General features: G+C 45.5%; 1 protein-coding gene across 1 annotated transcript; it reads right to left on the bottom strand.

The window, feature by feature from the left end:
• Positions 1-2,304: 2,304 nt before the first annotated feature.
• Positions 2,305-14,535, bottom strand: LOC311113880 (C-X-C chemokine receptor type 2-like). The gene is made up of 2 exons (XM_084189164.1): positions 14,514-14,535; positions 2,305-3,519 (listed from the first exon to the last, which is right to left on the bottom strand). Exons 1-2 carry the CDS (start codon positions 14,518-14,520, stop codon positions 2,450-2,452), a joined length of 1,077 nt encoding a protein of 358 aa, XP_084045290.1. The 5' UTR covers positions 14,521-14,535; the 3' UTR covers positions 2,305-2,449.
• Positions 14,536-16,132: the final 1,597 nt, after the last annotated feature.

Here is a 16,132-nt window from a genome sequence, read left to right as displayed (position 1 = left end):
GTCAAATATCATATCTGTTTGGGCTTTTTGCGGTCAATTTGCAGTCTACAAATTATTTGTAATTATGTTCCGGCCCCCTGACCATCCGCTCAAGAAAAAATCAGCCCGCAGCTGAATCTAGTTGATGATCCCTGCCATGGAGGCTAGAGTGCGTTTGGTCTGTCAGCAGGCTGTCCAGGGCTTATGACATGCTTGAGGCCACCCAAAGACCTTGGCACCTTGGGAAAGAACATGGAGGGTTCATATTTCGGTGGGGTTTTTTAATACACAAAAAAAAACTAGATGAGTGTGTTCAAAATTAGCATGGCTTGCGTCATGGACAAATGTTATTATGGCCTAATTCTGAATTTCCAATTAGTTCCAAAATGTATCTTGAAAAAGTGTCTCCAAGTAAATTTTGCCACTGCTCAATTGCATTGTCCAACTTTTGCAGCCAGAAGCAAGTGAAATGGCCACAGAAACAGACTATCCTTCCAAGCTATTAGGCTAACATCTTCCTAAAGCTCCCTTAAAGTTTTGGGGCGACCCGACCACAATTCACATAGAAATGTTAGTTATAGATCTGTCATTCTCATTGAAAGCAAGTCTAAGAAGAGGTAGATCTGTTCTATGTGCGCTATTTTCTATGCTTCCCATTCTTATGTTTTGTTTTTTTGCATCTTTTACTTTCGGTTTTGTACAATACCTTGAAAAAGATGAAAACACAATATTTGTGGTTATGGAAAATATATTAGGCAAACTATTAGAATTTTATCAACCAGGAAATGGCGGAGCATCTTTAAGTCCCTTGGGGAGCATGTAGGTGATGAGTGCTGCGTTGTGTTGGGGTCAGGACCCTCTCTGTCAGTGGGAATCATCCCTCCCCCAGGGGGCACCTATCTGATTATTATAGGGGTCAGGGGTCAGGCCCAGGAATTAGTCATGGATGTGTTACACAATGCTACAGCACTGTGTGTGAGGTAGAGGTGGAATACCCTCTGTACCTCCCACACTGACAGTGTAGAGAAACGGTGGCCACCTGCTCCAAGCCTGTAGTGTTGGACTAGAAGTATTGTACAGGGGATGAGAGAGATAGTGATTTTTTTAAAGGACGACAAGAGAACTTTTGTTTTGTCTCTCTCACCCTCCCTCTCTTAATTGGGGAGAACGGGCTCGTGGTAATGACTGGAGCGGAATCGGTGGAATGGTATCAAATACATGACACATGGTTTCCAGGTGTTTGATACCATTCCATTTGCTCTGTTCCAGCAATTATTATGAGACGTTCTCCCCTCAGCAGCCTCCACTGAAGCCCTCCTCTCCAATTGAGTGTTTTCATTTTGATCTGCAGTTTTGAAGTTATTCCTGACACTCCGAAAGAAATTGTAACATGTCTGTGACTTTAGTTTTTGACAACTTTAGAAGTTAGTTCCAGATCAAGAACTGAAAGACAGGGCATTCTTCCCTGAGGACAAATCCTCAACTCCATACCCAAAACATTATTTTACTGTGCTAAGGTTAGCTTTCTGAGTTTGTGTAAACACGTCATCCAAACAGAAGACAGGTCCAATATCATAACTGTGACATACTCTGGGCAGTTGTCAAATAGTAGTGACCTCTTTATGGCTGTCTTCACCAGCTAGCTAATCAGGAGGGCTATGGTGCAGAGCCAGAGCTGGTCTCCCCATTCAGACCCATGTAATGACTGCCCTCTGCTGGTGAATGGGTGTAATAGTCGTTTGGTAATAACAGATCGAAAGTACAGTATCTATGGGTAATAAACCGACTGTAGGTTCTTCTTAATACCAATCACTAGAGGGGAGCCAAGTGTAGCCTTTTGAACCATGTTTGGTGAGATAGCTTGCCTGAGACCTAAAATACATCTGCCAGCCCCTGACTGGAAGGTACCTTCTGTTCTTGGTACAGTTGACTCTGGAGTGTTGAAAGATTTGGAACTAGTTGGTCACATCACAGTTTAGTTTATTGAGTCATTATTCCCTTTGAGGAAATGTGTCTTGCGTCGATCTAATCAAGCAGCTTTGGACAAACAACAACAGCACAGGGTATTTATTAGCTAACACAACAGACAACAGAGGGCATTATATACATGTACAGACAACAGGGGCAATGGTATATGGAGGGACATTAAAAAACACATAAATATAGGGTCTGAGTCTGCAGTCTGATAGTGCCAGCACATATTCAGTGTCAGGCTAGGAATGTTAGGTTACAATATGTTACACAGGGACAATCTTATAAGTTATTCAAAGCAGGGGTTAATTCCATTTCAATTCCAATCAGTTCAGAAAGTGAACCAAACTCCAATTAAGATTTTAAAAATGTCCTCATTGAAAAGCATTGAAGATAATTTGAATTTGAATTTTAGAGTACTTCCTCAAATGACTGGAATTAAAATGGAATTGAAATCAACCCTGATTCAAAGTAATGTGGGGACAACCTGCCAGATCAATCATAACAGTCCATTCCCTTCTGAGGTCTGGGATGTGGACCTGCTGTATCGAGACACCGACCCCCTCTCTGGTCCCTGTGACTTCCTGACCAGGGCACCCAGGTTTCTCCTGAACTTCTCCCCCACAAAGGCATACAGCACTGGGTTAACACAGCTGTGGAGCAGGGCCAGGCTGTGGGTGACCTGGAGGGCCAGGTCCACCCTGTTCCTGTCAGCACAGTCGAAGGGCACCAGCTTGGCCCTCATCAGGGTGTCGGTCATTACCGTCAAGTGGAACGGCGTCCAGCACAGGAGGAAGGTGATCACCACGGCAACGATGACCCGCATGGCCCTGTGCTTCTGGAAGCCGCGTGTCCGCAGCAACCGGGCCACGGTAACACTGTAGCACGCCACCATGATGACTAGTGGGAGCAGGAACCCTATGATGTGGCGTAAGCCGCGCGTAGCGAGCCGCCAGTGGGTGGCGCTGCCAAGGTCGAAGCGCTCAGCGCACTTTGTCGGACCACCGCCGGAGGGCGTGAAGGCGTCGTTGAAGAGGGCGGGGAGAGAGAGGGCGCCCCCCAGAGCCCAGATGAAGGTGCAGGCGACCCAGCTGCAGGCCCTGCGGCGGTCCTTACGGGACTTGGCAGAGCGAACGATCACCAGGTAGCGGTCGACACTGATACACACCAGGAACAGGATGCTGGTGTAGAAGCTAGTCTCCATAACCAGGCTGAGGAACTTACACAGGAAGTCACCAAAGATCCAGCCGTGGAGCATGGCAGCAGCCCAGAAGGGCAGGATCAGAGCCAGCAGCCCGTCGGCTACCGTCAGGTGAAACAGGTAGACGTCGGATGGGGTCAGGGACTGGTGACTGGAGCCAATCACTAGCCCCACAAGTAGGTTACCAGGAACAGCCAATAGGAAGATGGCGATGTGAAGGACACACAGGGATATGACGGCACTGGTATACAGGGGCTGAGCTGCACAGGAGAAGGTGTTAGAGTTCAGGACAAAGGAGGTGATGTTGATGTAATAGGAGTCGTTGGGTGAATCGTAATAATAGTCCAGGATGTATGATTCTTTTAGCTCTATTGGAGATGGGGAAAACAGTGGTCAGTGGGGATCTTTTATGATTTGATCACTTCGCCTTATAATGTTATTCTATCTAAAGCTTCTCATACAGTCAACAGATATTCTGTACATTTCTTTCTACCCATCCATCAACCCATCAGCCATCCACCCACCCAACCTCATTCATCCATCCATCCATCCACCCACCCACCCAAACCCATCCATCCACCCACCCAAACCCATCCATCGATCCATCCACCCAAACCCATCCATCCATCCAAACCCATCCATCTACCCAAACCCATCCACCCACCTATCCACCCAAACCCATCCATCCATCCATCCAAACCCATCATCCACTCAAACCTATCCATCCATCCACCCACCTGTTAGATTAATTTGGATTTTAAGAATAATGACTAAAGAATTTCACCCCAAACACAGTATAAATGTTAGAATTATCATGTAGTGTCAACCCACTAACAGAGGGGGCGTTACTAACCATTCAAGGGGGGAGGCGGGAACTGTTTAAGAAAGCCACCTAAAGGTGGGAGGAGCATAGTGTCTTTGTTTGTCAAGGGGTATAAAAAACAGGATATTTGTGTTTTTGAGCAGAGCTCTCCTTGAATAAAATTTACCGATAATTACTTGTGGATTGTGGACCTTGAATCATTGATGATTAAAACCAGAGCTTTACAACCTCTGGTAATGATTCAAGCTTAGGTCGAATTAGAGATAGAAATTCACATGACAGATTGGTCCTTCTGAGCGGAGCTTTAATACATCTTTATCGTTCTAAAGACACCGAAATCCGTGCACGGCCGGGTAATTACATCCGTGAAGAATAGTCCTGGCCTTCGACGTTAAGGTTATAAGACAGGCCGGTGATTACTCTTTATGAACGATAAAGACGTTAACAAGTTTGAAAAAGCATTTTAATCCAGACTGCGAGGAAAAGGTCAGTAATTTTTATTCATGGTTTTTGGTAAAATGAGTTGAACTTAGTTACCAAATTCAAAGAAGGTAATAAGTATTACGACAGGGAGGGTCAGCAATTGATCCTAGAGGTAAATAGCTATTTAAAAAAAAAACTAGTCCGAAATGACATGGAAGTGAATTGCAATCACAAATGTAAACTAGTTAATATTGTCATTGTACGAATTGCAATGTTCAGTATAAACAGGGAAATAATTATCATCGTATGAGAGGGATAGGTCGGGAGTTCTATATACGACTGGGCATTTGCTAGAACTTTGCAAACAAGTTTGGCATATGATAAGGTCGTGTATGTGTGAGATTTAATCCCTCGGGAGACGTGATCATTATTTCAGGGGTGGAGGAAAAAAATAAGTCGCGTGAGGAAAATTGGGTAACTTACTCTTTTCATGAAACCGGAGTTTTAAATAGAAACTCTGGGTTAGGGGTTAAATAATTTTAAAGGGTTAATTACAAAAGCAAGAGGCGCACTAAGAGATTAGCTCCTACGAAAATAATTCGGGAGTGAATTATTTAAAAAACAAAAAGGGGGGGAGGGATTTCTTATTGTTCCGCCATGGGAAAGACATCTTCTAAACAAGTCCGAGAATTAACGGGAGATGAAAGAAATATGTTTTATGGATCCATTTGGGAGAAGAGGTATGAATTTATTGGGCATCTCGAAGTAGAAAAATTAGAATTTATGATCAAACAGATGCATGTAGACTGGAACTAATTTGAAAGAACAGCGAAAGGAGGGGCTAGAGACAGCGAGTGTGTTTTTTTAAGCGCGAAAATGCTTTAACGGGGACAAAGGAATATTTAACCATCGTGACTGCAGGGGAAAAGGAGGATGACAGTCAATATTTTTGGTTCAACGGGTAAAATGTTTGAAAAAATGATTCGTGTCAATTAAGAATTGGCTAAAAACACCACAAAGCGATTATTTGAGAGGTACCTATAAAGTCCAACGATGTGGTCCTCTGTAGCTCAGCTGGTAGAGCACGGCGCTTGTAACGCCAAGGTAGTGGGTTCGATCCCCGGGACCACCCATAATAAAAAATGTATGCACGCATGACTGTAAGTCGCTTTGGATAGAAGCGTCTGCTAGATGGCATATTATTATGCATGTGTCTGAACTTTCGCACTCAAACGTAGACGTACGTAATGGGTGAGAAGGTGGAGAATATTTGCGTTTTTGGTCAGTTGGCAGACGCTCTGGTCCGGAGCGACTTGAAAAACCAATAGAGAGTTGAATTGAACTATTCTGTTGTGTTGGGCATTTGAATGGCATAAGGTGAAATATGTGTGTATGAGGAAATTCAACGGCGGGTATAAATGATAACCGGATACATTACATTACATTTACATTACATTTTAGTCATTTAGCAGACGCTCCTATCCAGAGCGACTTACAGGAGCAATTAGGGTTAAGTGCCTTGCTCAAGGGCACATTAACGTCATTTAGCAGACGCTCTTAGCCAGAGCGACTCACAAATTGGTGCGTTCACCCTATAGCCAGTGGGATAACCACTTTACAATTTGGGTCGTACTCTCCGAATGTTGTAGAGCATGAACCTGCAGGAGCGGGTCACCGCCTTGATGTTGGCGGAGAACGACAGGGTGTTGTCCAGGGTCACGCCTAGGCTCTTCGCACTCTGGGAGGAGGACACAGCGGAGTTGTCAACCGTGATGGCGAGATCATGGAACGGGCAGTCCTTCCCCGGGAGGAAGAGCAGCTCCGTCTTGCCAGGGTTCAGCTTGAGGTGGTGATCCGTCATCCATACTGATATGTCTGCCAGACATGCAGAGATGCGATTCGCCACCTGGTTATCAGAAGGGGGAAAGGAGAAGATTAGTTGTGTATCGTCAGCGTAGCAATGATATGAAAGGCCATGTGAGGATATGACAGAGCCAAGTGACTTGGTGTATAGGGAGAAAAGGAGAGGGCCTAGAACTGAGCCCTGGGGGACACCAGTGGTGAGAGCACGTGGTGCGGAGACAGCTTCTCGCCACGCCACTTGGTAGGAGCGACCGGTCAGGTAGGACGCAATCCAGGAGTGAGCCGCGCCGGAGATGCCCAGCTCGGAGAGGGTGGAGAGGAGGATCTGATGGTTCACAGTATCAAAGGCAGCAGACAGGTCTAGAAGGACAAGAGCAGAGGAGAGAGAGTTAGCTTTAGCAGTGCGGAGAGTCTCCGTGACACAGAGAAGAGCAGTCTCAGTTGAATGACCAGTCCTGAAACCTGATTGGTTTGGATCAAGAAGGTCATTCTGAGAGAGATAGCAAGAGAGTTGGCTAAAGACGGCACGCTCAATAGTTTTGGAAAGAAAAGAAAGAAGGGATACTGGTCTGTAGTTGTTGACATCAGTGGGGTCGAGTGTTGGTTTTTTGAGAAGGGGAGCAACTCTCGCTCTCTTGAAGACGGAAGGGACATGGCCAGCGGTCAAGGATGAGTTGATCAGCGAGGTGAGGTAGGGGAGAAGGTCACCGGAGATGGTCTGGAGAAGGGAGGAGGGGATGGGGTCAAGCGGGCAGGTTGTTGGGCGGCCTGCAGTCACAAGTCGCAGGATTTTATCTGGAGAGAGAGGGGAGAAAGAAGTCATTTAACCAACCAAATACTACTTAGTATTTGGTTGGTTAAATGCTAAATAAAAGATTTGAGGCGTGGTTATGGGGTAACTAGGAAGACGCACTTATTCAATAGAGAATGGGTGGAGAGAGAGTTTTTACGTGTATTAAAAGTTGCATAAGATAACTAGTAGTATTCTAAATAATCTATGAAAATATGTTACAAGTACGAATGACATTATTTCCTAAGAAGGTAGATTGTAGGGAAGTTTCCCGTGCCTCCCCCATAATGTAGGAAGGAGCAGGAGAGGGGGGGGAGTGAGAGACAGGAAAATACAAATGGTTGGAAGATTTTAAAACGATAATTTATTTTCGTTACAGGGAAGCAAGTGGCATTGGCTGTTGTGCTGGGGGAATAGCGCCAGCCTGTGGTGGGTTCTGGATTTGTTATAAATAACTGAATAGACTACAATTGGAACATCAGAAAAAGGACAATATAATTCGTAATAGTTATTATAATTATTATTGATAGTTATTGCAGTTATTATTATCCTGAGTGGCGCAGTGGTCTAAGGCACTGCATCGCAGGGCTAACTGTGCCACTAGAGATCCTGGTTCGGATCCAGGTTCTGTCGCAGCCGACAGCGACCGGGAGACTCATGGGCGGCGCACAATTGGCCCAGCGTCGTCCAGGGTAGGGGGGAAAATGGCCGGCAGGGATGGAGCTCAGTTGATAGAGCATGGTGTTTGCAACACCAGGGTTATGGGTTCGATTCCCACGGGGGGAGGCCAGTAAAAAAAATAAAGATAAAAATAATAAAAATGTATTCACTAGGTTGCTCTGGATAGGAGCGTCTGCTGGGTGACTAGAATGTAAATGTATTATCATTGATTCAGTAATGATAGGAGGGAAGTAGCGATAGAACTGTGAGGGTTGAGTTGAGGACAAGGAGAATGATTTGTGGCTCTGGTTGGCGGGAAAAAGGAGAGGCAGAGACAGACTTAGAGAGACAGAGGAAGTTAGAGAGAGAGAGAATAAAAGAAAAAGAGAGAAGGAAACTGTTTAGGTTTGAAAAACAAGCAGGCTGAGAGACAGAGATAACAGTTTCTGGAGCTTGAAAAGCAGAGACTAACAGAGTAAGAAAAGGAACAGACGAGAGCAGAGTATTTAATGGCCACTAGGGGAAATAGCTGGGAGAGGTAGAACTCCAGGATAGAAGAGGAGAGAGATTTTACTAGGGGGTGGATCAAATAATTGATAATGGATCATTTGAATGAGATCACATGTAGCAGATTTAGAGTAATCAATTAAATAATCATTGTATACTCGAGACATTTTGAGGGATTTTATGAAGTTAGGCAGTATTTAGGTCATAAGAGGGAGCTACCAAATTAAGTTGAGCCTAACTATCTTTGATTGTTATTTTTCAATTGGGTTTTTCAAATAAAATAAAAACACACCCAGCATGATGTTTATAAAGGGTTGTTATGTTGAATTTAGGGAATTTTCAAGAGTTCATAGGTGGTGTTTACTATGCTGTGGGATGGAACGGTTTATTGGGTGATATTTGAAACTAAATTCATGGAATAAGCTGCAGTAATCAGAAGAATGTACAATCTAAGGCGAGACAACTATTGCCTAGATCATTGATTTAGCAATAGGGTCAGGTAGATAAGGACTAGAGAAAAATAAAATAAAAAATTAGATGAAGAATGATGAGCTTTTTGGTAAGGATAGACTGCTGTAAAGCTTGGGTCGTCATTATGTACTGCATACGGGTAAATCAAGTGATCTTATCTATGGGAAGGCAATGGCAGCCCATGGTAAAATCATTTGGAACTCTGAGGAGGAAGAACAGGTTATGTTGTTGCTCTCTTCCCAAACAGCCTTAGCTTTTCATAAATATATCAGGGATGTTACCCAAATGGTAGAGAGTAAAGAGGGATGACATTGGTCGTGGTTTAAAGATGATGGGTTTTTTTGGTGGGCTATTAGAGATAACTGGGTTAATCACGAACATAGAGGTTTTTATTCTTTGTTGCTAGGCAGAATACTTAGGTGACCTAAAAAAAAATGGACTTGTCATGTCCAACAATCAGTCTTCAGGTCAAGCCCGGGAGAGCCGGGGTAGAACAGAGGTTGAACTAAACATAAGTGTTTTTACAAGATAAGAGATTGTTTGATTGGATTACTAATTGATTCTGAACTGAATGAAAGTCGAATTTAGCCGCCATAAAGACAAAGGAAGTGGGAGGAGCAATAAAGAAGCAAAAGACAATCTCAAAAATGAAAGGCATGGCAATTGGTTGATAAATAACCTAAGGGAATGTTTAGGAAGGTGGAAAAAATTGACACATAAGCAGAACTATGTGTCAAGAGGGGGGAAGAGGCTAATTGTATTAGATAATATACGAAGGAGAGGACAAAATACTTTTTAAAAAAAACATTTTTTAGATAGTCTAAAAAGAGAATGCAGTCAGAAATTGTTACATTAATCTGAACATGTGTGAAGATAGTTTATTAACCACACCCGTATGTTAGAGGTTTTGTGCCCCACAGGTGAACTAAAGGAGAAGGTGACCCACTATCTAACCAGGTGACTGGTGAGCATCCAGTCACTAGAAGGAAAACTGGAAGCAGGCCTGTTGGGAAGGGCCCTATCAGGTTATGTTGGTAACCACCTTGGCCATTAGAATAGCAGAGAGCGGAACCTGGGTCCATGTTACCCACTGCAAGAAGGTAGGACCACATACAAGCACCACTTAGCACACGCAGAGTTGACGAGCTGAACTGCGCCACAGGGTGCGGGGGTCATCTCTGTCAACGAAGATCTCCTACCCAGACCTATCATCACTGTAGTGTGTTCCTAGGGTGTGAGTATGGGGTGGTACCGAGCAGAAGGACTCAAGACAGGAGAGGGTTGGCGGTTTTTGGGAATATGGGTGACCCTGAGCTGCATCATAGTCTCGGCAATAGTCGTGGTAGGTCAAAATCCACCACCACCTCGCACCAATTACGCTATGGCCTTACAACATTTTTAAGAAATAAAGGGAAGCGACCCGACATACTGACCGTCAAGGGCGAGTGATCTACAAAATAGGAGTCAGAGAGGGGTGGGGAGTAAGATTCAAAATTAGGATTAGGGATATTATCAGAGCGGATAAGCAAGCAACAGGGGATTATAAGATCCCGTTGTATTTATGTTCAGCTCCCTCGGCAGATTGTTCCTGGGCTCAGGTATTTAGATATACTGGGGGACGGAGATATGAGACGGGGGGGGGGGGGGGGGGGGGGGGGGGGGGGGCTGGACGTCAAGATGGAGGATAAGAAGGTATAACGACATCCCCACGGAAATGGTAGTAACAATAGTAAAAGTCACTAAAGAGGACATAAGAACTTACTGGGCTTGCGCGGACGTATACGGACGGGATACTTGTCTAAGATTATATTTGATGGAGTCAAAAGATATAGAGGGAGCAGGTACTGTCATTAATCCACTAACAGCAATAGACCGAGTAAATCAGTCAAGGGATGACGGAGTCAATTCAACTAACCCGTCCACTATGAAAGATTTTCTCCTCCAAGAATGGAACAATGGGGAAGTGGAGGGGGTCCCTGATGAGAATCTCTGGTTAAAGTGGATGAAATACACCGCTAGGGCCTTGGGGGAGACCAATTGTTATGCATGCTCCATTGGGCGACCAACAATGTTGACCGCCCCAATGCCAAAGGCAATGTTTCCCTGTGTATTAGACCTGGGGTCCAATCAAAAAGAGCCAAATTGCACAGGGATTTGGCTGGCAAAATTGACATACTCGGCCAGCCCACCTAGATTCACTTTAACTCCTGGCGAATACCAGTGTTACAGACATAGAAATGGCACCCGTAACTTGGGTGATTTTGATGGCTGTAAGGAGATAATTAATGTGACTGATTTAGATAAGGAAGGAAGGGAAAAAAATTAGGAACCTAACCATCCCTTCGACTGATGTGTGGTGGGCATGCACTAAAAAAGGGAGCATTCGGCAGACATTACCAGAGGGATGGGTGGGTACTTGTGCACCAGTATTGTTGGTCCAACCTGTAAGAATTGGTCATCAAAGACCAGTGACAGGAAGAATAATTAGGAGAAAAATAAATAAGTCAGGAAGGAAATAGCCCAATTTGGATAGATGGTATAGGCATCCCCAGGGGTGTTCCAGACGAATACAAAGCTATAAATCAAATATGGGAGAGTTTTACTACAACATTTTTCTGGTGGGGGACAAACAAAAATATGGATTGGATAAATTATATCTATTACAACCAACAACGATTTATTGACAAGACTAGAGATGCAGTAAAGGGGATCTCTGAGCGATTATCCGCCATCCCGCTCATAACTTAGTAGAGGTTGGTTCTAGATCAGGCAGAAAGGGCCGGTGTCTATAGAAAGATAAGCCATTGTTGCATATTTATCCCTAACAACACCACACCGGATGGGACAGTCACCAGAGCTCTTACAGAATTAACTGCAATAAGTGAAGGATGAACTGAACTCAGAAGTTAGTACATTGTGGATAGGGTGGTTTGATTAAATATTAGGTAAATGGAAAACCCTAGCAGCCACCATCTTAGGAGCGATCAGTGTTTGTATGGGTATTCTTGTATTATGTGGTTGTTGTCTTGTTCCCTGTGTCCGAGGATTGGTGAGTCAGGCGTTGGTGAAATGCAGTATCTAAACAATGATGAGAGATGGACTGACTCCGGACTCTGACCAGGGGAATGTGAAAAACAATCCTCCAGGCTTGGTGGATGACGAGGATTTGGACCCTGAAAGACCGCATGTCACGATCATTACAGGAAGCGGACAAAGGCGCAGCGTTGAAAGCAAACATATTTATTATACGAATGATCACACGATCAAAACAACGAAACGTGACGTCCTTGGTTACATAAACAAACCAACACGGAACAAGAAACCACAAATAATGAATGCCTAACGGCTACCTAAGTATGACTCCCAATCAGAGACAACGAGCTACAGCCGTCTCTGATTGGGAGCCACCCTGGCCAACATAGATATACAACAACTAGAACATAAACAAATGAAAACTCACACCCTGGCTCAACATACTAGAGTCCCCAGAGCCAGGGCGTGACACCGCAATTGGATGAAATGTTTATTAGTTCTGATGTGATCTCTGAGATTAATCATGCTTGTAAAATACATTTATCCTGAATGTGGGAATATTTAGTCAAAGGGGTGGATTGTTAGATTAATTTGGATTTTAAGAATAATGACTAAAGAATTTCACCCCAAACACAGTATAAATGTTAGAATTATCATGTAGTGTCAACCCACTAACAGAGGGGGCGTTACTAACCATTCAAGGGGGAAGGCGGGAACTGTTTAAGAAAGCCACCTAAAGGTGGGAGGAGCATAGTGTCTTTGTTTGTCAAGGGGTATAAAAAAACAGGATATTTGTGTTTTTGAGCAGAGCTCTCCTTGAATAAAATTTACCGATAATTACTTGTGGATTGTGGACCTTGAATCATTGATGATTAAAACCAGAGCTTTACAACCTCTGGTAATGATTCAAGCTTAGGTCGAATTAGAGATAGAAATTCACATGACACCACCCAAACCCATCCACCCAAACCCATCCATCCACCCAAACCCATCCATCCATCCATCCAGCCATCAAAACCCATCCATCCACTCAAACCCATCCATCCATCCATCCATCGACCCAAACCCATCCATCCATCCATCCACCCAAACCCATCCATCCACCCAAACCCATCCATCTGCCCAAACCCATCCAACCATCCATCTACCCAAACCCATCCACCCACCCACCCAAACCCACCCAAACCCATCCACCCACATATCCACCCAAACCCACCCAATCCCATCCATCCATCAGTCCAAACCCATCCACCCACCCAAACCCATCCATCCATCCATCCATCCATCTACCCAAACCCATCCATCCATCCATCCATCCATCCAAACCCATCCATCCACTCAAACCCATCCACCCATCCATCCACCCAAACCCAACAAAACCCATCCACCCATCCATCCACCCAAACCCATCCAAACCCATCCATCCACCCACCCACCCAAACCCATCCATCCATCCATCCATCTATCCAAACCCATCCATCCACCCAAACCCATCCACCCATCCACCCATCCATCCACCCAAACCCATCCATCCATCTACCCAAACCCACCCATCACCCAAAACCATCCATCCATCCATCCATCCAAACCCATCCATCCACTCAAACCCATCCACCCATCCATCCACCCAAACACATCCATCCAACCATCTACCCAAACCCACCCATCCATCCACCCAAACCCATCCACCCATCTATCCAACCATCTACCCAAACCCACCCATCCATCCACCCAAACCCATCCACCCATCCATCCACCCAAACCCATACATCCACCCAAACCCATCCATCCATCTACCCAAACCCATCCATCCATCCACCCAAACCCATCCATCCATCCATCTACCCAAGCCCATCCATCCACCCATACCCATCCATCCATCCATCTAACCAAACCCATCCATCCACCCACCGAAACCCATCCACCTACCCAAACCCATCCATCCATCCATCCAAACCCATCCATCCACTCAAACCCATCCATCCACCCACCCAAACCCCTCCACCCATCCATTCACCCAAACCCATCCATCCATCCACCCAAAACCATTCATCCACCCAAACCCATCCACCCACCCAAACCCATCCATCTACCCAAACCCATACATCCATCCATCCATCCATCCAAACCCATCCATCCACTCAAACCCATCCATCCACCCAAACCCATCCAAACCCATCCACCCATCCATCCATCCATCCACCCAAACCCATCCAAACCCATCCATCCATCCATCCATCTACCCAAACCCATCCATCCACCCAAACCCATCCATCCACCCATCCACCCATCCATCCACCCAAACCCATCCATCCAACCATCTACCCAAACCCACCCATCCATCCACCCAAACCATCCATCCATCCATCCATCTACCCAAACCCATCCATCACCCAAAACCATCCATCCATCCATCCATCCAAACCCATCCATCCATTCAAACCTATCCACCCATCCATCCATCCATCCACCCAAACCCATCCATCTATCCATCTACCCAAACCCATCCATCCACCCAAACCCATCCATCTACCCAAGCCCATCCATCCACCCATACCCATCCATCCATCCATCTACCCAAACCCATCCATCCACCTACCCAAACCCATCCATCCACCCAAACCCATCCATCCATCCATCCACCCACCCAAACCCATCCATCCATCCACCCAAACCCATCCATCCATCCATCCACCAGCCCAAACCCATCCACTCATCCATCCATCCATCTACCCACCCAAACCCATCCATCCGAATTTCATGAGTATTCAACAAACTATGTAGCTTCTTACCTGTCATCTTTGCATCCAGCTCTATGATAATGAAGAGGGAATTGTCACTCAGAATAGTCTTATTTTAAAGACGTCACAGCTGGGATGGAAGTGTCGAGATATCCTGTTTCGTCACCAATATTGTGTGACTGCATGTGTCAGCCTCAAATTCTGGCTCCTCAATGATGAGTTGTAGGGTGAAGTTTACCCTAGACACTGATCTTTGATCAGTTTTGCATTTTCTCCACTCATGGTTACGGTTAGAATTAGGGAAGGGGAAGCTGATCCTAGATCTGCACCTAGGGGAAGCCTCACCCAATGATGATGTCCTAATGAAAATTGCACTGCTGGGTTTTTAGCAGAGGTCACCCCATGAGAGGATGAATTCATACAAAAGAGTGTGAACAGAAATGGAAATAGACAGGACATGTGATTCTTTTAGCTCTATTGAAGATGGGGGAAACAGTGTTCAGTGGGGATCTTTTTATGAAATGATCACTTAGCCTTATACTGTTATTCTATCTAAAGCTTCTTATACAGTCAACAGATAGTCTGTAAATTTCTTTCTATCCATCCATCCAACCCATCCTCCATCCATCCACCCACCAAAACCCATCCACCTATCCAACTATCCACCCAAACCCATCCATCCACCCACCCAAACGCATCTATCCATCCACCCACCCAAACCCACCCGTCCACTCACCCAAACCCATCCAACCATCCATCCATTCATCCACCCAAACCCATCCATCCATTCATCCATCCACTCAAACCCATCCATCCACCCACCCAAACCTCTCCACCCATCCATTCACCCAAACCCATCCATCCATCCACCCAAAACCATTCATCCACCCAAACCCATCCACCCACCCAAACCCATCCATCTACCCAAACCCATACATCCATCCATCCATCCATCCATCCAAACCCATCCATCCACTCAAACCCATCCATCCATCCATCCATCCACCCAAACCCATCCAAACCCATCCACCCATCCATCCACCCAAACCCATCCAAACCCATCCATCCATCCATCTACCCAAACCCATCCATCCATCCACCCAAACCCATCCATCCACCCATCCACCCATCCATCCACCCAAACCCATCCATCCAACCATCTACCCAAACCCACCCATCCATCCACCCAAACCATCCATCCATCCATCCATCTAACCAAACCCATCCATCACCCAAAACCATCCATCCATCCATCCAAACCCATCCATCCATTCAAACCTATCCACCCATCCATCCATCCATCCACCCAAACCCATCCATCTATCCATCTACCCAAACCCATCCATCCACCCAAACCCATCCATCTACCCAAGCCCATCCATCCACCCATACCCATCCATCCATCCATCTACCCAAACCCATCCATCCACCTACCCAAACCCATCCATCCACCCAAACCCATCCATCCATCCATCCACCCACCCATCCACCCAAACCCATCCATCCATCCACCAGCCCAAACCCATCCACTCATCCATCCATCCATCTACCCACCCAAACCCATCCATCCGAATTTCATGAGTATTCAACAAACTATGTAGCTTCTTACCTGTCATCTTTGCATCCAGCTCTATGATAATGAAGAGGGAATTGTCACTCAGAATAGTCTT

Source organism: Coregonus lavaretus (assembly GCF_964263955.1).
Source record: "Coregonus lavaretus genome assembly, contig: HAP1_SCAFFOLD_7707, whole genome shotgun sequence".
NCBI classification, from domain to species: domain Eukaryota; kingdom Metazoa; phylum Chordata; class Actinopteri; order Salmoniformes; family Salmonidae; genus Coregonus; species Coregonus lavaretus.
The sequence above is the reverse complement of the archived record's forward strand: the minus strand, read 5'-3'. Positions and strand labels throughout refer to the sequence as shown.